The sequence below is a fragment of the Aquarana catesbeiana genome, linkage group LG10, assembly GCF_042186555.1.
Source record: "Aquarana catesbeiana isolate 2022-GZ linkage group LG10, ASM4218655v1, whole genome shotgun sequence".
NCBI classification, from domain to species: Eukaryota; Metazoa; Chordata; class Amphibia; order Anura; family Ranidae; genus Aquarana; species Aquarana catesbeiana.
In genome coordinates this window covers 137,592,262-137,616,355 of record NC_133333.1, presented here as the reverse complement: position 1 = coordinate 137,616,355, position 24,094 = coordinate 137,592,262, and the positions used below count along the sequence as shown (strand labels likewise).

At 43.5% G+C, this 24,094-nt stretch overlaps 1 protein-coding gene across 2 annotated transcripts in view; it reads left to right on the top strand.

Annotated features, from left to right (window-relative positions):
* Positions 1-11,854: 11,854 nt before the first annotated feature.
* The window catches only part of LOC141110915 (uncharacterized), a 37,844-nt gene continuing 25,604 nt past the window's right edge, over positions 11,855-24,094 (top strand). Inside the window, exons 1-3 of one of the 2 annotated variants that reach the window (XM_073602700.1) lie at positions 11,855-12,468; positions 18,840-19,002; positions 23,394-23,653. In XM_073602700.1, the coding sequence (XP_073458801.1) occupies positions 12,367-12,468; positions 18,840-19,002; positions 23,394-23,653 (525 nt within the window). In that variant the 5' untranslated portion in view covers positions 11,855-12,366. Of the gene's footprint in view, positions 12,469-13,546; positions 13,695-18,839; positions 19,003-23,393; positions 23,654-24,094 lie in introns of those variants that run through there. The other variant, XM_073602701.1, reaches the window with a different exon arrangement.

Sequence of the window (24,094 nt, the reverse complement as noted above, 5' to 3'; positions counted from 1 at the left end):
ACATGACAATGAGGTCACTGTACTCCAATGACCTCCACAGTCACCAGAACTCAATCCAATAGAGCACCTTTGGGATGTGGTGGAAAAGGGAGACTTGCATTATGGATGTGCAGCCAACAAATCTGCAGCAACTGCGTGATGCTATCGTGTCAATATGGACCAAAATCTCTGAGGAATGTTTCCAACACCTTGTTGAAACTATGCCATGAAGAATTAAGGCAGTTCTGAAGGCAAAAGGGGTCCAACCTGGTACTAGCAAGTAGGGCTGGAGAAAAAATGGATTTGAATCTTGAATCGAGTTGAGAGGTCAAATCGATTTTTTTAGATTTTTTTTTTTTTCACCAGGACCGGTGCTGACACTGCGCCGGTCCTGTGGAGCTGCGGGCAGGAGTTTTTAGGTGAGGCCGCGGCTTTGGCCTAGTCCGCAAGGCCGGACGCCACGGACTAGGCCGAGGCCGCGGCCTCGCCTAAAAACTCCTGCCCGCAGCTCCTCAGGACCGGCTCGGTGTCCAAAAAAAAAAACTCGATTCGAATCGTGAATCAAGTTTTTTTTTTTTGAGAAAATCGCCCAGTTCTACTACCAAGGTGTACCTAATAAAGAAGCCGGTGAGTGTGTGTATGTAGAAACCAGAGAATTGGCTCATCAGACCAGATTAATTTTCTCAGACTTCTCCAAAGGTTATGATGCGGGGATATGCATTGCCCTACTCTCCAAATACAGTACACCTTTGTATAAGTCAGCATTAAGATAGCAGTTGTATTTGCCAAGGGATGAAATCCCATATACTTAGATGTACAGTCTCACTGTGTTTCTGAGAAACTGGGCTCATCAGGTGTCCAGCTTTCTATATAATAGGGATATTTTTACTAATCATAAGTATATTCTCTGTCAACCAGTTAGATGTCTGGTTTCTTTGGAAATAAGAATTAGAAAATAGCTGACATTTCAGTGACTGTCAAGATCAATCGATTATATTCATTTGCTCGTAAAGAATTATAGACTTTTCCACACACCAGCAGTTGTCTAATGCGCTGATTGAGGGAGGGGATCTAACAGTTTATCTTTATTAGCATCATCAGAAAGGTGTGTGGGCACACAATTAGTTTACTCATACTGTACTATTGTGCTCCTTTAAAACTACAGGGCAGGAAGCATTGATTTTCTCTTCAGGTATATAAATTCAAAGTTATGTCGCATAATGTTTTGTTTTATGACATTTGAGAAGATCTATACAATAAGGGCACAAATAGGGAAATACTTAAATCGGAACCCCATTTTCGTATTTTTTAAAAATAAAGCAATTAAAAAAAAAAAAAAAAAAGACTAAAAAACTAAAAAAAATAGACATCAAAATTAAAACTGCTGCACAAGCCATGTTGTGATTTAATGTGATTAAAAAATATCTTTCTTTTTCAATCTACAGTGCTGTAACTTTCTGTAAAATTCAGTGCAATATGGCAATTTGGAGGCATTCTGTACACCGTTGGTATACAGAACGCCTCCAAAATGTAATTGCCTGCCTGTGTGATTGGCTCACTGATTTTCCCAGAAGTCTACACTAAGATAAAAATTAAAATTTAGACACCCCCTGCAATAGAAATGTAGGTTTTGGTGAGATACTCTCCAAGGGTTAATCACTTCTAAAGGGATGCAGACACTGCAGCTTTTCTCATTAGAACACAGTAAGCGTATCAGCTGATTAATAATAATCCAGACCAAACCATTTAGAAAAGAGTATGCAGTCAGTCTGGGGAAACAAAGAGCTATTTTGTCACAGCAACAAAAGGAAATTGCTACAAGGTTGGTTGAAATCCCTGCAATGTACATACAGTATCTCACAAAATGAGTACACCCCAAAAGTTTTTGTAAATATTTTATTATATCTTTTCATGTGACAACACTGAAGAAATTACACTTTGCTACAATGTAAAGTAGTGAGTGTACAGCTTGTATAACAGTGTAAATTTGCTGTTCCCTCAAAATAACTCAACACACAGTCATTAAAGCTGTTGGACCCAAAGTGTCAATATTTTGTGTGACCACCATTATTTTCCAGCACTGCCTTAACTCTCTTGGGCATGGAGTTCACCAGAACTTGACAGGTTGCCACTGGAGTCATCTTCCACTCCTCCATGATGACATCACGGAGCTGGTGAATGTTAGAGACCTTGCGCTCCTCCACCTTATGTTTGAGGATGCCCCACAGATGCTCAATAGGGTTTAGGTCTGTAGACATGCTTGGCCAGTACATCACCTTTACCCTCAGCTTCTTTAGCAAGGCAATGGTCATCTTGGAGGAGTGTCTGAGGTCATTATCATGTTGGAATACTGCCCTGCAGCTCAGTCTCTGAGGGGAGGGGATCATTCTCTGCTTCAGTATGCCACAGCATATGTTGGCATTCAAGGTTCTCTCAATGAACTGTAGCTCCCCAGTGCCGACAACACTCATGCAGCTCCAGACCATGACCTTCCCACCACCATGCTTGACTGTAGGCAGGACACACTTGTCTTTGTACTCACCTGGTTACCAATCAACCTCCCTGCCAGCTCAGTGAAAGAGAAGTGCACACTTCTCTTAGGGCCCTTTCACACTGGGGCGGGTGGCAGCGTCGGCGGTAAAGCGCCGCTATTGTAAGCGGCGCTTTACCGCTGGTATACGGCCACTAGTGGGGTTTTACCCCCGCTAGTGGCCGAGAAATGGTTAAAAACCACCGCAAAGCGCCTCTGCAGAGGCGCTTTGCCGGCAGTATAGCCGCGCCGTCCCATTGATTTCAATGGGCAGGAGCGGTGAAGGAGCGGTATACACTCCGCTCCTTCACCGCTTCGAAGATGCTGCTAGCAGGACTTTTTTTACCGTCCTGCCAGCGCATCGCTCCAGTGTGAAAGCCCTCGGGGCTTTCACACTGGAATGAAAGCAGCAGCACTTTCGGGTCGGTTTGCAGGCGCTATTATTAGCGCAATAGCGCCTGCAAACCGCCCCAGTGTGAAAGGACCCTTATGGTAGAGCCGGTAAGATGGAGATATTTCCTATTTTTCCACTGGCACACAGAGCAATAATGCTAATGGGCATGGGGTGATAAGTGGGTGCCTAGGCACAAGCGACACACCCTGTGCGTATGCCTATGACTTGAGCCTACACTGCTTTGGGTCAAGAGTGCATAACACACAGAGTGCAGGGGTAAGAAGTAAGTAACACACAAAGTGCAGGGGGCTCAGAAGTAAGTAACACACAGAGTGCAGGGGTCAGGAGTAACACATGAGTGCAGGGGTCAAAAGTGTGTACAGTATTGCACAAAGTGCAGCATGCATAACAGGAGTAACTGACACACAGGGGTCAGAGGTGTCTCCACGCCATGAATGCCTGCATTTTTTTCCCATATGTCCCTTCTATCTTTTTGTACTCCATCGTGTTCTCCACTTCAGCTCTCTGCACTCTTGTCCATCTCTATGTGCCCTCTCCTGCATCTATCCATCTCTCATGATAATCAGTCTTCCAATTCAGCCCTTTCTCTTCTTTCAGCTCTCCCTATTATTCTCAATGTGCCCCTTCACACTGTTGTGTCGCTTTTCATCTGTCGTGTGAATCTCGAAAAAGAATTTGAACTTCTTTTCGGTAAAATTGCATGTTTACAGCCCCGTAGTTTTTAATGGATGCATCTTAAAAAAGCTTGAAAAGTGCCATCTGTGCGGGTTCATGCACAGATGTCTATTGAAATTGCCCCAGAAGTCGCCAAAAGTAGTGCAGTAACTACTTTTGTATATCGGTATGGCGTTGCACTAATTGGGACAGTGCTGTTGCCGGCAATAGGCTGCGATTTGGCATGCGTTTTGACATGTCAAATCGTGCCGATGTGAATGGGGGCTAAGTTATACTTTAATTGAACAAGCTGAAGTTAGAAGCTGATTGGCTACCATGCACAGCTGCACCAGAGTTTGCACTCTCCAGTTTTAGTAAATCAACCCCAGTGTTGAGTATAGCATGTTCTCTGCTAGCAAGCTTGTACCTATGTTATCCTACAACTTCTTCCTCATGCATATTATTATTATTATACAGGATTTATATAGCACCGACAGTTTACGCATCGCTTTACAACATTAGGGCAGACAGTACAAGTACAATACAATTCAATAGAGGAGGAATCAGAGGGCCCTGCTCGTTAGAGCTTACAATCTAGGAGGGAGGGTCAAGTTATACAAAAGGGTAATAGCTGTGGGGGAAGAGCTAATGGAGAAAATAGTGCAGTTGTTAGATGGAGGCAGGATAGGCTTCTCTGAAGAGGAAAGTTTTCAGGGATCGCCTAAAAGTGGATAAATTTGGAGACAGTCTGACAGATTGGGGTAGGGAATTCCAGAGGATGGGCGAGGCTCGGGAGAAGTCCTGGAGGTGGATATGGGAGGAGGTGATGAGGGAGCTAGAGAGCAGGAGATCTTGGGAGGAACGGAGATGGCGTTTAGGTTGGTATTTTGAGACTAGGTTAGTGATGTAGCTATGGGCACAGTTGTGGATGGCTTTGTAACTTATTGTTAGTATTTTGAATTTAATTCGTTGGGCGAGTGGTAGCCAATGGAGGGATTGGCAGAGAGGGGTAGCAGACACTGAGCGGTTTGTAAGGTGGATGAGTCTGGCAGCCGCATTCATGATGGACTGAAGGGGGGATAGTCTATTTAAAGGTAAGCCAATGAGGAGTGAGTTGCAGTAGTCAAGGCGAGAGATAACCAGGGAGTGAATCAGGAGCTTTGTGGTTTCACTGGTTAGAAAGGGACGTAGTTTAGAGATTTTGCGGAGGTTGAGGCGGCAAGCTTTGGAAAGTGATTGGATGTGGGGCTGAAAGGAGAGTTCAGAATCTAGGATAACACCTAGCACCCTGACATGTGGGGACGGGTGGATGGTTTTGCCATTGCTCTTCACAGAGAAGTCAGGGGAAGAGGCACGTGGGGGAGGAAATATTATAAGCTCGGTTTTGGACAAGTTGAGTTTGAGGAAGTGGTGTGACATCCATACAGATATGTCGGTTAGTAAGTTAGTGATGCGTGAGGAGACTGATGGAGTGAGTTGAGGGGTGGAGAGATAGATTTGTGTGTCATCAGCATAGAAATGATATTGAAAGCCGTGAGAGGCTGACCCAGGGAAGAAGTGTAGATTGAAAATAAAAGAGGTCCAAGAACAGAACCTTGGGGGAAGGGAAGAGGAGTGGAGGAAGTAGAATTGTAAGTGACACTGAAGGTGCGTTGGGATAGGTAGGATGAGAGCCACTGAAGAGCACAGTCACAGAGACCGAGGGAGTAACGTTTTTCGAGGAGGAGGGGGTGGTCAACCGTGTCAAAGGCAGCTGAAAGATCCAGAAGTAGGAGTACAGAATAGTGTCCGTTGGTTTTTGCAGTTAGTAGGTCATTTGTGAGTTTTAAAAGAGCAGTTTCTGAGGATTGTTGAGGGCGAAATCCAGATTGAAAGGGGTCAAGAAGGTTGTTTTTAATGAGGTGGTCACTCAGTTGGTTGTAAACCAGGCATTCAAGGAGTTTAGAGGAAAAGGGGAGCAAGGAGATAGGGCATAGGTTGTTAAGATTGGTAGGGTCCAAGGATGGCTTTTTGAGTATGGGAGTGACCAGTGCATGTTTTAGAGCATCGGGGAAGATGCCAGAGGTGAGGGAGAGATTGAAGATGTGGGTTAGAGAGTGTAGGATGGGGTCAGAGGGTGACTGTAGCATTTGAGAGGGAATAGGGTCCAGGGGACAGGTGGTTAGGTGGGCGATAGAAAGGAGTTTAGCAACTTCGTCTGGAGTAGCAGATTTGAATAGGGGGAGTGTCAGTTGTATTTGTTGACATGGGGTCTTAGCTGGGGGAGATACCTGTAGAGTGGAGATTTCATCACGGATTGTATCAATCTTGTTTTTGAAGTGATTAGCGATTTCCTGGGCAGTGAGTAAGTCAGTGGGGGGAGGCGGTGGAGGACAAAGTAGAGAGTTGAAGGTAGAGAAGAGTTTATGGGGATTGGATGAGAAGGTGTTAATAAGAGTTGTAAAATAGGTTTGCTTGGCAGTGTGGAGGAAAGAATAGTATTTTTGGAGGGCAGATTTGTATTTGTTGAAGTCTTTGAGAGACTTAGTCTTGTTCCACAGACGTTCAAGAGCGCGACTACGTTTTTTGAGAATTTTAGTGTCATCTGTTTGCCAAGGTTGTAGGGGTCGAGGCCTGATTCTGCGTGTAGTGAGGGGAGCGAGCTTGTCCAGGGTGGAGGACAGAGATTTATTGTAGATGGACATGGCTTGGTTGGGGCAGGACAGGGGAGAGATTTTGTCATAGAGGTGGTCGGTAGCAGAATAGAGGAGAGAGGAGTTGAAGTTGTGAAAGTTTCTACGGGTGATGGTTAGGCGATTGGAGGGAAAGGTGGTGGAAGACAGGGGGAGAGAGAAACTAATAAGGTGTTTGTCGGAGAGAGGAAAAGGATTGTTTGAGAAGTTGCATGGAGTGCATAGGTAAGAGAATACAAGGTCAAGGGTGTTGCCATCAGAGTGAGTAGAAGCCTGTACCCATTGCTTCAGGTAAAATGAAGAGGTTAGACTAAGAAGTTTAGAAGTAGCAGGAATGTTTGCATTAGCAGGGATGTTGAAATCACCGAGAAGGATTGTGGGAATATCCGAAGAGAGAAAGTAGGGTAGCCAGGCAGAAAACTCATCAAGGAAAGTCGATAATGGTCCAGGGGGACGGTAGATCACAGCAATTCTTAGGGAAGTAGGAGAGAATAGACGTATACAGTGGGCTTCGAATGATGAGAGTGAAAAAGAGGGAGGAGGGTGAATAACCTGGAAGGTGCTCGGGGGGATAGGAGGAATCCCACTCCACCTCCCTTGCGTCCATTAGGCCTGGGGGAGTGAGTCCAGTGAAGGCCACCCTGGGAGAGGGAAGCAGGAGAAGGGGTGTCATATTCGTGGAGCCAGGTTTCTGTGAGAGCAAGTAGATTAAAGGAATTAGTGACAAAGAGGTCATGAACAGCAGTGAGTTTGTTGCAGACAGAGCGGGCGTTCCAGAGGGCGCAGGAGAGAGGGAGGCTGGTGTTGGCAAGAAGAGGAATGGAGACTAAATTGTGTAGATTGCGACTACTGCCAGAGGGTGTAGGGTGATGGGTGTGTTGGGCACAGTTAAATAAAAGGGGCCCAGGGTTTGGGGAAATATCTCCAGTGATTAGGAGAAGCAGAAGAGTGAGGGAGGTAATATGAGAATATGATTTGTATGAGGGGACATGCTTCAGTATCCTGGGGGGTATGTTAGCAAGTGGGCTTAGAGTTAGAAAGAGGTGATGAGTGCAGTAATAGAGGAAGGGGAGAAGTGAGGGTGATATGTACACATTGGGGGGTGGAGCAGAGGGATGTAGAAAAGAGAGTTTGAGGAGAGAGGCAGCAATTGTGAAAAGGAGGAGAGGTAAAGAGTGCATGTTTCAGAGAGGTAGATGATAAAATGCTTTCAGGTATTGGGTGTAAACTGCAGACATATTTCAGCACCTGAGAGAGAATTCTGCTGCATACCGCCAACCTCAGTAATGTATGGCTGTACGCTAGCTGTATTTAAGTATACACCGAGCTTGCGTAAACTCTTGCATGGGTGTAAATCCCTGAACATGGCTTTTGTTCATCAAGGGATTTACACCTGTGTGCAATGTTTAGACAAGCATGGTGTATACCCGTGTACAGTCATTCATTACTGCAGACAGCTGTGTGCTGCAGCCAGTGTCCCTCCCAGGTGTGGAAATGCTCCCGCAATTTACATTGGATGCCTGAAAGTGTCTGTGTGCATAAAGCCCTAGACATTTTCCTATATGAACATCTTCCAATACTTGTGGATGCTGAAACTCTTGCTGCTATCACATAATAGGACTTTTTGTCTAATTTTCTCATGGTGTGTACTAGGCATTCGGAAGAGTATAACTCCTCTTTTTGCCATCTGTCTCCTACTGGGGAGATTTCTCTTTACTTCCTGCCCCATAACCAAAATAGGAAACAAGAGGAAATTTCTCCAAAGTGAGGGAATCTCTGATTGTCACCAGGGCCACTAGAACTAGTGTCACCACTGGAAAATTTCCACTTTTTTCATTATCTGGTGACAGGGCCGGCCCTACCATGGGACCTAATGGAGCGATGGCTCCAGGCGGCACTTTCAGGGGGCGGCAAATTTCCACCCGCCAGCCATCCTGTTCCGCCCACTCCGCTGCGGATCCCACTGTGAGGAGCCTGGTGTTCTGCCAAGAAGGGTCCCCCATCGGATAGTGTCCACCTTGTACTGCGCAGGCGCAGCATTTGCGCAGTACGGAGGACAAAGAAGAAGCCGAAAGTCTCCGAACATAAACAGCTGTTCATCGGCTCTACACAGCGCCTGCGCAATTAAGAGTACATTAAGCCACACGCTCCCGCTGTTCATGTTCAGAGACTTTTGGCGTCTCCTTTGTCCTCCGTACTGTGCAAGCGCTGCGACTGCGCAGTACAGGGCGGACACTATCCGATGGGGGACAGGAGCGTGTGGGCAGAACAGGGGAAGTCAGACAGCGGGCAGGACAGTCGGCTTGTGAGCGGGCTTGCTGGCCAATCAGCGGGACGGAGGGCGGGGGAGCAGAGAGATGACATCATCTCTCACCGCCCGCCCTCCATCACTGCAGTTCCGCCTTCACTGTGCAGCCGCGGGCAGCAGAGAGATTATATGATCTCTCTGCTGCCTGCCTTTACTCTGGGACACAGCAAGTGGCAATCCGCTACGCATGGCAGGTGACGTCGTGGCAAGTGACAATCCGCAATGTGTGGCAGGTGACGTGGCACGTGACAATCCCCTATCTGCTACGTGTGGCAGGTGACGTTGTGGCAAATGACAATCTGCAACGTGTGGCAGGTGGCATCGTGGCAAGTGACAATCCGCAATGTGTGGCAGGTGGTGTCGTGGCAAGTGACAATCCGCAATGTGTGACATCGTGGCAGGTGACGTTGTGGCAAGTGACAATCCGCAACATGTGGCAAGTGACACTCACAGCCGCGGCTCAGGCCAGCCAGCTAGTGCTTGGTGACGTCAGGTCCTACAGCTCCACCACGCACAAGCTGGCTGGCTTGAGTTCTTATTGAATACACTGTTTTTTTGGATGTCAGTTGCTTATCCTCATATTGGAATAAAGAAACCTTGATTTTAGTACTGCACCATGAAGTCTTCTTTCTACCTTTCATAATAAGCTCCACGAGCGATCTTACCCTGACAAGGGTCCCACGAAGCATACTGCAGCAGTTGGAGAGTTGCCTTTGGAGGAGAGGATTCGGATATCGGATGAACGTGTGAACACACCGTCTCTGGCTGATTGATCCCTCCTGTGTATGCCTATATGATCTCTATAACCTGGGATCCAACAGATCTGGTAAACGGGCCTTTGGTCTTTAAAATCACTTTTTTGGCTGTTGTCTGGCTGCCCTTTTTGCGGGGTGAATAGAGCAATTGTTACACCTTCTGAAGAGTCCAATTTCAATGGATTGACATCTGTTATGGCACTATTTGTGTTTTTTTCATTCCTACACCTATGTGTTTTTATACATTTATTTATATTATTTTGGTTGCGCATCTAAATTTGTTACACATATCTATTAGCTGAATATTCAGGTTTTCTAGTTGCAGCACCACTTTCTTCCTTTTTAATGTTTTTTATCAACAAATATACTTAATTTTGTTTCACCGCTTTTTACCAACACAAATATTTTTAAATATAAGTATATGCACATATGTTAGAGGGTTTAGCGTGGATATTCCACCATATATAATGTATAGAGCCATGACAGGTCCTCTTTATACTCCTATACATGAATAGAGCCATGACAGGTCCTCTTTATACTTAAATATACACGTATAGTGCCATGACAGGTCCTCTTTATACTCCTATACATGCATAGAGCCATGACAGGTCCTCTTTATACTCATTTACATGTATAGAGCCATGACAGGTCCTCTTTATACTTATATATACACGTATAGTGCCATGACAGGTCCTCTTTATACTTATATATACACGTATAGTGCCATGACAGGTCCTCTTTATACTTATATATACACGTATAGTGCCATAACAGGTCCTCTTTATACTCCTATACATGAATAGAGCCATAACAAGTCCTTTTTATACTCCTATACATGTAAACAACCATAACAGGTCCTCTTTATACTCCTATATACATGTATAGAGCCATGACAGGTCGACTTTAGTTATCATGATATAAAATAACTGATGTGGGGGCATTTTGGTGGGCGTGATTTTTTTTTTTTATGGGGGGGGGCAGCATTTCATTCTTGGTATGAGGCAGCACAATGTCTTGGGCCGGCACTGTCTGGTGACAACCCTAAATTTTGGATTTTCTTTCACTTTCGGTAATAACAGTAAACAGGGCAAATGGAGAATCTTCTGAATGGCAACACGAACAACAAAAGAAACACATCAAATGTTCCAATCCCTCTCCACTCTATCCAAAACTAAAAATAAAAAAGTTTTGCCTTCAATTATAGTCATAGTATTAATTCTTATTAGGCACACTGATAATACTAATTGCCCTATTAGCAAATTGCTATTGTAGAAGAGTTATGAAAATAGATGTGCTGCAGCAGCCCGCGATGTGTGTAAAGGCCCGTACACACGATAAGAAAATTGGATGGAAAAATTAATACGACAATCTGTCTGACGATTTTCGGATCGTTAGTACGTAGTGCTTTCAACGCCCGATTTAGATTTTTCGTCAGACAAAAGCTGGATGTGCAGACTATAAAATTTTTTGGATGTGAACTCAGCGTGTGATTTTCGTTTCAACAGTATGGTTTTCGTACGAAAAAAATTGTAAGAGCAAGACTACGCATGCTCAGAAACGAAAGAATACATACAAAACTATTCAACATATTACTATTCAACATATTACGTCACTTCTGACGTTGTATTCTATCGTAAGAAATTTTTCGTATTGTGAGTAACCTTTTCGTATTGTGAGTCTAGACATGAGACTAGCATGTCACAAAAAACAGACGTTTGGTCGTCCGAAAATCAAAGTTTGTGTACGAGGCTTTAGACTTTGTTCAAACCTACAGGTGCTAAAGAGTGTACGCGTTCCCACACGTTGTGTGTTGGGCAGTCAATTAATTCTATTGGGTTGCACTAGGTGCAAGAAATACAGAAAAAAGTCCCTAACTGTTTTAGAAAAAATGTGCCGCACTGAACTGCATGCATTTACAGATTCAGACGCATAACAATTAGTGCTCATGCACATGGATGTTTTAAAAAACGAGCTGTAAAGCTAGGTTCGACGCCTGGAAAAACCGGCGTTAAAAACGCGATTTTTACCGCGTTTTGCATTAGCGTTTTTGCGCGTTTCGCCTTTTTACAGCTCTAGCGCCGCGCCTCGGAACGCACTGGTTCTGGGTTTTTTTTACAGCTTAAAAACGCCTAGGCCATTTGCAGCTCAAAAACGTCTAGGTGGGCATGAATCCATAGACTAACATAGACAGGCGTTTTTAAGCTGTAAAAAACGCTCAAAAACGCGGCTGTAAAAACGTCCGTGTGCATGAGGACTTAATGGCATGGCTGCGCATCTTCTACAGGGCAACACGTGTGAGTAATGTGTAGAACGTTTTGAGAAGGAAGCACTGTTTGATCAGAAATTTGTTGGAGAAATGGCAAAAAAAAGGTTAATATTGCTAAACGTTAATAAAGAGTTATTGCTGTGGACAGTGGAAGAGTGTGCATATGAAGGAGGGAGTCATGGTGTGAAAGGTTTGTAAAAGATTACTGTGGAAAGGGCGGGCTGGCAATGTGATCCTTATCTGTGTTTACTATGGTAGACAGGAAGTGAATGTGTGTGAGGGGAGAGGAGGTCTGTGTGAGAGCAGACTGGAGAGGAGGGGTTGTATTAGAGGAGCATGGCTGACACAGGGAAAGGAGGGGTTGTATTAGAGGAGTATGGCTGACACAGGGAAAGGAGGGGTTGTATTAGACGAGCATGGCTGACACAGACTGTGTGCACTTAACCTCTGCTTCTACTCTCTATATTCAGGGTATGGGAGGAAATACCAAGTGAGGTCTGCGAGAATGTATACCTTCCAAAAACAACTCTCACATCTGTAACCACCGGAAACCACACTGTCACCTATTATTTCTTGCCAATACATCAGACAGAAAGCACCATCTTTCAATCTGGCAAACAGTCAGCTATAGGGCAAGTTCACGTCTGCCATCTTGTTTTCAAAGTGAGGCTACAATCAACTTCCTTAGTGTAATCCTGGCTGAATGTACAGTCTTTCTCTTTGGATTGTGTACAGATACTTTAGTTTTGGATCACATTAGCAGATCTGGGCGCCACAAAGTTTATAAATGGAGTCTGAGTGTGAAAATGAGATCTGTGAGCGAGCGACTGCAGAGAGCGACACAGTCCTGCTTAGCAATGATCCTAAGAGCAGCTGTCATCTGATACAGGTAACAGTGCTACACTGACACTGACTGTACACGTCATCTAATACAGGTAACAGTGCTACATCTTCACTGACTGTACACGTCATCTAATACAGGTAACAGTGCTAAATCTTCACTGACACTGACTGTACACGTCATCTAATACAGGTAACAGTACTACATCTTCACTGACTGTACACGTCATCTAATACAAGTAACAGTACTACATTTTCACTGACTACACGTCATCTAATACAACTGACATTGACTGTACATACACCTCCTGATACTGGAAACTGCTGCACATTCACCAACACTGATTAGACACATGCTATCTGATACAGGTAACAGAACTACACCTTCACTGACTGTACACATGTCATCTGATACAGGTAACAGTGCTACACCTCCACAGACACTGGTGCTAGTGCTACACCTACACTGATATTGACTGCACACACGCCATCTGATACTGGAAAATGTGGTGCACATCCACCAACACTGATTAGACACATGCTATCTGATACATTTAACAGAACTACACCTTCACTGACTGTACATGTCATCTAATACAGGTAACAGTGCTACAACTTCATTGACACTGTCTGTACATATGTCATCTGAGTCAAGAAACAGTGCTACTCAACCTATACATGTCATCTGATTTAGGTAACAGCACATAACCAGCAAGACAAAGAATCTAGTGAAGGGCTGGTAGAGGAGAGCTGTTGTGATCCAGGTTGCAGTGTGATTGAGAAACAAAGAGAGAGATCCGTCTGTCCCTGGGCTTGTTACACACATGCTGTCTGCCTCTATCCATTTATTTACAAATGTTGTGATGGACACTTTTTCTGTTAGCACATGGGATTACTAATTTATCCAGTTGTGGGTGTTATATGATTATTTCAGTCACTATATTTATTTTAAATTAATTTAATGGTTTTGTTGATTTATTTACAATGTATTTTTAGTGTTTTGTTTTTTTTTTCTTTTTCTTTTAATTCTATGCATATATAATTTTTTGGCACATGCAATCTGGATTTGGAGTTTTGGTGCTGTAGTTTTCTCAGAGGTATTTGGAAATAACATATATTTGAGATGAACACATGGAGACAGGTCCCGCCTACTGACTGCCGCACTGGACGGAGCTACCCTGTTTGTTTCTGGCCCTTCACTGCAAAGCCGTGGTGTGACGTTGCCAGCCACTGAGTGTCAGGTTGCCATACAAGCTTACTAAAGCTTGCCGTCTGGTAAGCGTACAGTACATACGGTGGTGGATCTCCTCACATGTTGGTGTCTGTGTGATCGATTAACCTCACCTTTATTTGTTCTGAACACTTTCGGATGGTTTTATCCACGGACTTTTCATCATTACATCCACATTCCTTATTGTTGGGACTAATTTTTACCACCCCTTTATGTTTTGTGGCACTTATATTGTTTAATTTGTATATCTCTTTGGGTCCATCATGGATCCATCATGGATCCTCCTATAGCGCAGACTATAGGATGTTGACGTTCCCGCTTAGTTTACGCTGAGCTCTATGTGACCAAAATGGATGCAACCTTTTTTTTTTTTTTTTTTTTTTTTTTTACTGGACCTGATTGGGCCCGTATACCAGTCAGTTTACACCTGCCTGTCCATAGGGTTCCATGGACCCTTCGATTAGGTCTGCCTGAAAAACTGACAGGTGGACCTGATTGGAATGCCTGTGTGAAAGAGGCCTAACAGTGCTGCCTATCCACTGACACTAACTGTACACATCATCTGTTTCTGCTAACGCTGGGGTCCGTCCCCCAAAAACGGACTGATACAGATAACAGTGCTACAACGCCACTGACACTAACTGTAAACGTGTCAAATGATACAGGTGACAGTGCTGCCCATCCCCACTGACTGTATGCATGTCACTGGACTTCCATAAACCACCTCAATACAGGGCACTTACACCCCCTTCTGCCCAGGCCATTTTTCAGCTTTCAGCACTGTCACACTTTGAATGACAATTGTAAGGTCATGCTACACTGTAACCAGTTTTTCTTAGTTTCTGTCAGTAAGTTTTGTAAATAAGTAATTTTTCTCCTTCACTGATGGGCACTGATGAGGTGGTAATGATGAGGAGGCACAAACATGCTGCACTCATGGGCACTGATAGGTGGCACTGGTGTGCACGGATAGGCGGCATTGATGAGCAGCAGTGATGAGCATTGATGGGCAGCACTGATAGCCAGCACTGACTGGCATCACTAATGGCCACTTATTGCTGGCAATTGTGGGCACTGGTTGGCCCTGATTGCTGGCAGTGGTGGGCACACAGTTCTGGCACTGGTGGCACTTAATAATCAGTGCCCTTATTACATCCCTCGATGTCCTCTGTAAGGAGATGCCACTGATCGGCTCTCCTTTCCTCACACTCTGACAGTGTGAGTCGAGGAGCGCCGATTACTGGCATCTCCGTGTTTACATGTGACTGGCTGTGATTGGACACAGCCGATCACATGGTAAAGAGCCACGGCTTTTTACACAGATCAGGGTTGCGCCGTGTCCTAGCAACACGGTACGGCCCGATCGATATGATGTCCACCCAGTACGAGAGCCGCACCACCCAGCCGCTATTTGACGGCCGGCGGGGGGGGGGGGGGGGAGAGGTTAAAGTGATGGCAAAGCTATACATTTTTTTATTTGTATCATTAATATAACAAACATGTCATACCTACCTGCTCTGTGCAATGGTTTTGCATAGAGCAGCCCCAATCCTCATCTTCTGGGTCCCCAGTGCTCCCGGTGCCTCATCTTCGGCCACAGCCTCATAGAAAGCCATTTCCTATGGGGACACTCGCGTGGGCTCACTCCTGAGCCACCCTGTCTGTGTCTATAGACGCAGGCGGTGTGGCTAGCCCCCCCCCCCCCCCCGCTTCCTCATCAAATAATTTGATTAAAGCAGCGGGAGGCAATGGGAGCTATCAATCTGCCCAGTGAGGAATGAGAGAGCGGCTGCTCTCGTGCACAGCGCTAGATCGAGAATGAGCTCAGATAAGTATAATGAGGGGTGAGGTGGGGAACCTGGACACAGATTTTTACCTCAATGCAGAGAATACATTAAGGTAAAAAACCTTAAGACTGGGTTCACACCTATGTAGGTTTCCCCGCATCCAATTCGCATAGCAGGAGATTGTGACCGGTTCTCTATGGAGTCGGTTCACACATCTCTGCAGCGGCTCGGTGCGAATCGCACGGGAGTCCTGTGTGTCTTTTGGTCAGTTTCAGGTCTGAATTCAGCCAAAAATTCTGGCTGAAATCAGACCTGAAACAGTGAATTCACACCGGACTCCTGCTGTGAGCTGCTGCCTTTTTCAGTGTGAACCCAGCCTAAAGCTTTAGAATCACTTTAATGCTGAAAGGCCAGGCATCCAGTGCTAGATATTTGCACATTTGGGCTATATATATGTAAATGTGTATAACACCTTGAATTCCTGCGTTAAACAAGTGACTACAAAAGGAATAATAATGAATTACAAAGATAAGTGATCACTAACGTTCAGGGTTGCTGCTCTCAAAAGTGCATGTGCCTTTTAAATATGTGGTCAAAATAAGAGCGCTACCCCATGCTATACTAATACACCATTAGCACTATAAAATAATAATAAAAAAATAATAAAAAAGTGAATAAAAAATATAGAAAATAATATGAATATAGTCCAAAAAAAACCCACAATGAGTGTGTACGATCTTCCAACACAACAGCAACCTAAGTGTTGCACAAATTCAGTCCATATTGTGTGCACCAGTGTATAATCTTCTAATAAACACCACTAAGAGACAATGCACCTCCACCACATAGAGTGCGTGCTTACCAGAAGGCAAGCTCTTATGAGCCTGCGGCTATAAACCCAGCCAGGGCCTCTGTCTGGAGGAGTGTTGATAATTCACAGATATTGAATGGGAAGAATCTTGGAACAAGCACCAGGCGACCAGGGAGACTCGATCATCAACCAGCCAGGGGGGTAGGTCAAGCGTTGCCCAAAAATGTAAACAGACTCACCATAGTGTAAAATGTACCATATAAGGTTTATTAAAGCTAAAAATTGCACTTACAGAAATGCTGAAATCATCGGGAAACAGCCGGGCCACTTGTGAACACCCGTCCACTGTGTTGCAGCGAGATGATGTCAGCACGTCAAACCTCCCGACGCGCGTTTCTTCACAATCTGACGTCTCGGGGAACGTCAGATTGTGACGAAACGCGCCAACCCCCCTGGCTGGTTGATGATCGAGTCTCCCTGGTCGCCTGGTGCTTGATCCAAGATTCTTCCCATTCAATATCTGTTAATTATCAACACTCCTCCGGACAGAGGCCCTGGCTGGGTTTATAGCCGCAGGCTCATAAGAGCTTGCCTTTTCATAAGCACACACTCTATGTGGTGGAGGTACACTGTCTCTTAGTGGTGTTTATTACAAGATTATACACTGGTGCACACTATATGGACTGAATTTGTGCAACACATAGGTTGCTGTTGTGTTGGAAGTTCATACACATTCATTGTGTTTTTTTTTTTTTTTTTTTGGACTATATTGATATTATTTTCTATATTTTTCATTTATCCCTATTTTTTGTTAATTATTATTTTATAGCGCTGCTTTATTCAACTTTATATTTGTATATGTGTGTATCTCACGTTTTTAACAGCTGCTTTGTTTTTTTGTTTATTTCTTTTTTATTGGTATTTAGTGCTGTATTTTCTACTTTTATCATTCCTAATGCATCATTATCACAAAATAAATAAATTCATAATACGCTTAAATTAAATAATATATGACAATGAATAGATAATAGAGTCCATAGATTCAAATAAATAAATTAATCAATAAGTTTCATGTGATTCAAAAAGTTTTTACGGTGCAGCTTTGACTGCACTGGACTTGGTGACATCAGAGGACAAGCAACTGACAGAGCATAGAAGAGCAGATGTTGCAAGTATAGGAAGAAAACAAAAGAAACAACAGCGCAACCCCATAGTGTAGCATAAAAAATAAAATAAATTACAATGTATTGAAAAATAGAAATTCACTCAAAAAAGTATGCATGTGTAGGGCATGGCATAAAGGTAATGTGGAAGCCAGAAATGTCCAAGAGGCAGCCAGGGAACCACCAGCTTTGACCACCAGCTGGGAATGAAGGATGCTAAAGATGGAGGAAGCCACTGTCACTGCAACTGGTGTTTAACCCAAGACTGGAATCCCCGACGTCACTGTAGGCATATGCATTGTAGACACGAAATATGTTTTAAAGCCAGTTGGCCTCCTCATCTGTATCATGCTGCAAGTATACTGTAATGCCCTGTACATATGATAGGATTTTTCGACAACAAAACGTGGATTTTTTTCCGACAGATGTTGGCTCAAACTTGTCTTGCATACACGCGGTCACACAAATGTTGTCGGAAATTGCGATCATCAAGAACGTGGTGACGTACAACATGTACGACAAGTCGAGAAAAATGAAGTTTAATAGCCAGTGCGGCTCTTCTGCTTGATTCCGAGCATGCGTGGAATTTTGTGTGTCAGAATTGTGTACACACGATCGGAATCACCGACAACGGATTTTGTTGTTGGAAAATTTGAGATCCAGATCTCAAATTTTGTTTGTCGGAAATTCTGACGGAAAATGTCCAATGGAGCCTACACACGGTCGGAATTTCCGACAACAAGCTCCCATGGGGCATAAGTCTTACAGCCTGGAGAAAGTCTGCGTGAGCGGAGGATTGGTAAGTAAAACTGCTTTTTCTGGTCCCCTAGACCTAAATGAGCATTTAACCCTTGCAGTATGGGGTCAGCCCCACCACAAGGGAGAATATCTACTTTCCCTGGAGTTCAGCTTAAACTATATGAATAAAAGTTGACCATTGTAAACCACCTTGTCATCTTTCTCAAATCTTATTCATACTATTGTCAGTCACGTGACAAATCTTGCAAAATCCCACAAATTTTCACATGTGCACGAAACATGCAAAAAAAAATAAATAATGGCATGCTTGCAGTGAAATTTGTTATTTATGGCATCCCAAATGCACCAAGCAAGAAGAGCATGCTTGCGCGTGCAACAACGAATGGTACTACAACCACAGCGAAGCTCAAAAGGTACCCTACTTTGCCACGTCTGTTGAATGTATTGCATCTCAATGCAATCAACCTATCTAACTTTACACTCTCAAATGCTGCATTACAAGGGGACAGGTGGCACTACAGGGGGCTGGGGTTGGGTTGGTAATTTTCTTATTTTGAAGAGGTTTACTTCAATGTCCCTAATTCTTTACTCGTGTTTTTATGTCAATATATATTTACAGTACCTGATTTATATAAGTGTGTACATACCTGTTATCTTCCTTACAATCAGGACACTGAAATCTCTAACATGAGTCCTCTTGATTACGTCATGGAACAAGAAGTTGCAGAAGACATGTGCATTTCAAAGAAAAAGCTGAACCGGAGAAGAAAGGATGGAAAAAGCATTAGAAAAAGAGCACAAAATTATTCTCCTCAAATGTCAAAAGAGACAGGTATGAACCAGTGTTATATAAAAGGATACACGCATGGATGTTTGCAGGTGCAAAGTAGCTCTAGCGTGAAACTCCAGCATTTTTCCACACCTGGTGAGCTGCAAGGGATTCCTATAACCAGCCATAGAAGTATAGATATGCGCTTGTAATTATAAACTTGTGTACTCATGCTTACCTGTGCATGTGCGTATGACGTATTTACGAAACAAGGAGGTTTTGCGTTCAGGAAATAAATCATATGCATGGATAAAAACCAATGCAAAAAAGAGCATTGTGCTTACATGTAACATGAGTACAAGTGGTCGGCTAAACGGGTCACCTGTGACTCCCCAGGCATGGGAAAACGCCAGGAATTTTAAGCTAGACCTCCTTGTGTTTACACATCTGTGTGTATGTACCCTAAATTTGATTCACAGATACCCTAGTCTCTGCTGTCACATACCTATCCTGTATGTGACAGCAGAGACTGTACTTTTCAGGTACCTCCAAAGCTGCCTCTAATTGTGATGGAAACATCAAGGACTTATAGAATGGATCGTTTGGCCTATACGTGCCTCATCCCTATTATACTTGAAAGTCTTAGAACCTGTTTGGCATGGTGGGACTTTCAAGGCACAACAAAACTTGCAGTTAAAAATATATAAAGTTTATTTATGCAACAAAATATTTTAAAATCAATTTCCAATTACATGGTGAATAAAATATTATTAGAATAGGTAATGTTCTTATTATCTCCGTATTGCATTAAGCACACTTTAATTAAAGTGGTTCTAAAGGCTCTTTGTTTCCACTGCTGTCAATCACAGCCACTAAGCCAATCAGGAGAGAGAAGGGGAGGGGCAGAGCCATGACTGTGTGTGAATGGATACGCAGAGCCACAGCTCAGGAGCATGCCTGCTCAGGTGCCCCCATTGCAACCTGTTTGCTCTGGGGGCAAGAGTGAGGGGCCAGGAGCGCCGGCGGGGAACTCGAGCAGAGGAGGATCGGGGCTGCTCTGTGCAAAGCCGCTACACAGAGCAGGTAAGTATAACATATTTGTTTTTTTTAACCACTTGCCGACAGGCTTACGCACATATACGTCGGCAAAGTGGTTCGTTCCCGCTAAACGCCATACCCGTACTTTAGCTCCCTTAAGAGCCATAGCAGACGCGCGTGTTGCACGGCAGGGGACCCGACGTGCGTGGCCAGCGGGAGGCGCGATCGCGGGCACGAGAGCCAGAACAAGGATTTGTGTGTGTAAACACGCAAATCCTCGTTCTGACAGGCGAGAAGAGACAGATCTGCTGTTTGTAGTAATTACGAACAGCATTATGTCTCCTCCTCCAGTCAGTCCAATCCCCCCACAGTTAGAAACACTCACGAGGGAACACATTTAACCCCTTATAGTAAAAAGTTGATTGCGCTAACTTTTGTGTATAATAACCACCACAATTGTGCAAAATAAAAAATATTTCTATATTGATCCTATGATGAAGTGTTTTTCTCTGCCATCTATATTGGTATATTGATATTTTTCTCTTTATTTATTTTTTGCCTTTATATCAAAAAACTTATCTTTCCCATATATTATTTATGATCAAAATGTATCTAGGTAAAATATCTTATAGTGTTACCAACCACTGTGTAAAGTGCTAGTGCTAACAAAATATATAGGTATATATATATATATATATATATATATATATATATATATATATATATATATATGTATGTATGTATGTATGTATAATCTGAGAAATAAACTGAAAACTAAAATCAAACAATGTGCCAATATTACTTCATAGAATTCCCATACCAATGTATATACATGTGTGTGTATGTGCTGCACAGTGCAAGTAAATTTGCAGAAAATTTTTTGAAAAATGTCCCCAAAATGTGCACCACAGTACACTAGATGTCCTCAGTGAGTGATCACTCCTGTGCAGTAATAATGTTTTTCTTCAATATAAAGTGCTCCAAATTCACCACTTATTGTGATATCACCACCACCTGTTGCAATGGCCACTCACTAGATACGATAAAAAATATGTGCCTTTGGTTCATTTAGGATAACCACTCTGTTTATGATGGGTCCAATCGCAGCCTGTTCAAGCAGTACAATAGTGTCTCTTGCTCTATATAGTGCTCACAAAAACATGTGGATAGCCATCATGGTGTAGTATGTAACTTCCTGATGACGCAAACTCTATTGCAAAACGCGTAGAGGCTGCTGGGGACTTATCTACCGCGTCCGATCAAACGGGTGTGAGGCTTGGAACAAACACCGCTGTGAGGAGACACTAGGACAGATTGAGACTCCGCTCTCCACATACACTGCTGTATTAGCTTGGTGCCGGCTGAGGGGCACCAAAACATGTGAGTTTGACTATGTTTTTTAATTTTTTTAATAAATGAGAGTTACATACTACACCACGATGGCTATCCACATGTTTTTGTGAGCACTATATAGAGCAAGAGATATGTACAAATTGGCATATTCAGACATTATTTTTTAAATTTTGAAACATTTCTTGGAATGTATCCATTTCTTCAGGAGCTAATGGGATAGATGAACCACTCTAGGTATAGAAGTACATAAAATTACAACATTATCATAGAATACATCATTTGTAACAGTACCTCTGTGCATGTCACACGCCATTCACAGTTGCCTGAATATGCACCAAACAAGGGGAGAAATGACCAGAGGCCCACGCAGGAGAGCAAAATCTGTTTTTCATGTAGATCATTTTGCTCTTTTTATAAAACCAGTCCCAGTGCGCATTTTTGGTTACTTAGGCGTCTTTTCTGCTCGAAAGCTCCTCTCGAAAACGTGAGTTTGGTGGGGGGGGGGTTTCTGCATGTAGGAGTTTATGCCTGTAAACTCCTGAAAAAGCTAAATTGTGTACATGGACACATTGGCTAACATGGAGGGGAGTTTCCAGGCCGAAAAAAATGAGAGCTTTAAAAAGCTCAAAAGACTGTAGGAGCTGCTTCTTTGAGATGCAGTGTGCATGAGCCCTAAGTCTAGTTGTGCCTTGAAAGTCCCACCATGTCAAACGGGTTCTAAGTCTTTCAAGGACTTCTAGATAATCTCTTCAGTGTGCAGGAAAATGAGCTCATTCATCTTAGTGAACTGAGCCTTTCATGTGCTTGTCTTGTTGCCCTCTACCACAACTGATGAAGACTTGACTGATGGCCCAGCCATCTTTCTTGGAATAGCCAATGTATTCTGGCCCTCGATGATACCTGACACTTGTTTATCCAGTATACCTTAATGAGGTTAGCTGCAGTAATTTGGCATAAGGTATTACCTAACATAATCCTCCTGGCAAAACCTGTACCTGGTCTTCTGCTCTAGTCATTGGTTGACATTTTTTGTCTGACAACTCTGCCTCATGGGCAGATTTCCCTTCACTTCATATCCTAGACTCTCACCAGGAAGTGAGATAATATCTTTCCAAAATGAGGAAATCCTCCCCTTAGACAGTTATCATGGAAACAAGTGTCCCATGGAAAGATTTCTCCTATATTTCTAGTCTGGTGACAACTCAACATATTGGGTTTACCCACAATTTAATTCCCAGTGATATTTGTGGTGAGGATAATTGGAGAGAACCCCCAAGGCAGCCTATAATTTCATAATTTTTTTTTTCCGTTCAACTCTGGTTGAACGAAAAAAATGATCCGATTCCCCCATCCACACATTCAATGTGGATAAAAGGAATCCTCCCACTGTGTTGCTGCTATAGCCTGCAGCACTGATCGATCAGGAAAAACCCAACAAGCTGGTTATACAGAAGTCAATTGGTAGATTGACTTTTGTACAACCAGGGTGCCCAGAAATGGATTGAAATTCACCCAGTTCAGCACAGACCGGCTGAATTTCGATCCATGTATGGCTGGTCTAATGGGGACATAGACAGCAATAAAAACCTGACCATGGTTCTCACCACTCTATTCAAATCTAGAAAAAGTGTTGGCTTTAGTTATACTTTAAAAATGATTTTGATAATATTCCTTGTGCTCCCTTTTCTGCCAATTTATAAAGATTTTCTATTAAACTCATTGAGGGAAACTTATCAAAACTCGCATGGCCAGAATCTGGAGCAGCAGGGATTGAAACCAATCAACTTCTATCTTTCATTTTTAAAGCTTAAGTGAAAAAGTTTAAGATAGACATTGATTGGTTGCCATGTCCAGCTGCTTGGAATCCGTCTGCTCTAATTTTGCTAAATTCTCCCCATTGTATTTCAATTATTGAGTGTCAGTGCCACTGTTTATAAGTCTTTGTAAGATGGTCACCACTTTGTAAAGTAAAACCTATTCCAAAAAATCTGTTTAAATACTTGATGTTGGAGGTTATTGTTTTATAAAGCTGCAGTTTATTCTTCTCTCTTCTCTTCCATCAGTGGAAGTTCAGTCCAGTATTGGAGACCTGGTTTTGGCAGCAGAGATGATGGAGAAAGCAAGTGAAACAACATTCCAAGACCCAGGTGCAGTAAATGAGTACATAATACATGACCATGGAGATTATTGTGTACCCGATGATCCTGAGCTCCTCAAAAAGATGGTAAGAGAGCTAAAGAAGGTATCTCATCAGCAGAGCCAACTTCTCATCTCACTGCAAGAAGCGCTCAGCAGCAAAGAGATTCAATGCCGTACGCTGCAGGTACTGTGCAAATAGGAGTACCATACTGCTATATCACTGTTGGGCAAAAGGCCTTTTTCACCCTGCGTTAAAAACCAAAAAGAATTACAATTAGCGTTGCACCGATTCAGACGGTGCCATTGCCGGCAATAGCCACCGATTTGGCATGCCATTTGCCGGCAATGGCAACGTCCGAATCGGTGCGACGCTGCATTTGCGGCACCGCACCGATTCCCAAAAGTAGTTTCTGTACCACTTTTGGCGACTTCGGAGTGTGATTTCAATAGACATCTGTGCAGAAACCTGCACAGATGTCTCTGAAATCTCCCCCTGAAGTCGGGACTGACATGCAGGAATTAAATTGCGCAAGTTCAGCTGAACTCGCACAATTTCATTCCCGCTGTCAGTGTGAACCTGGGCTTACACAGTCAAGCCTGGAAACAGAATTTTCCTCTACTGCAG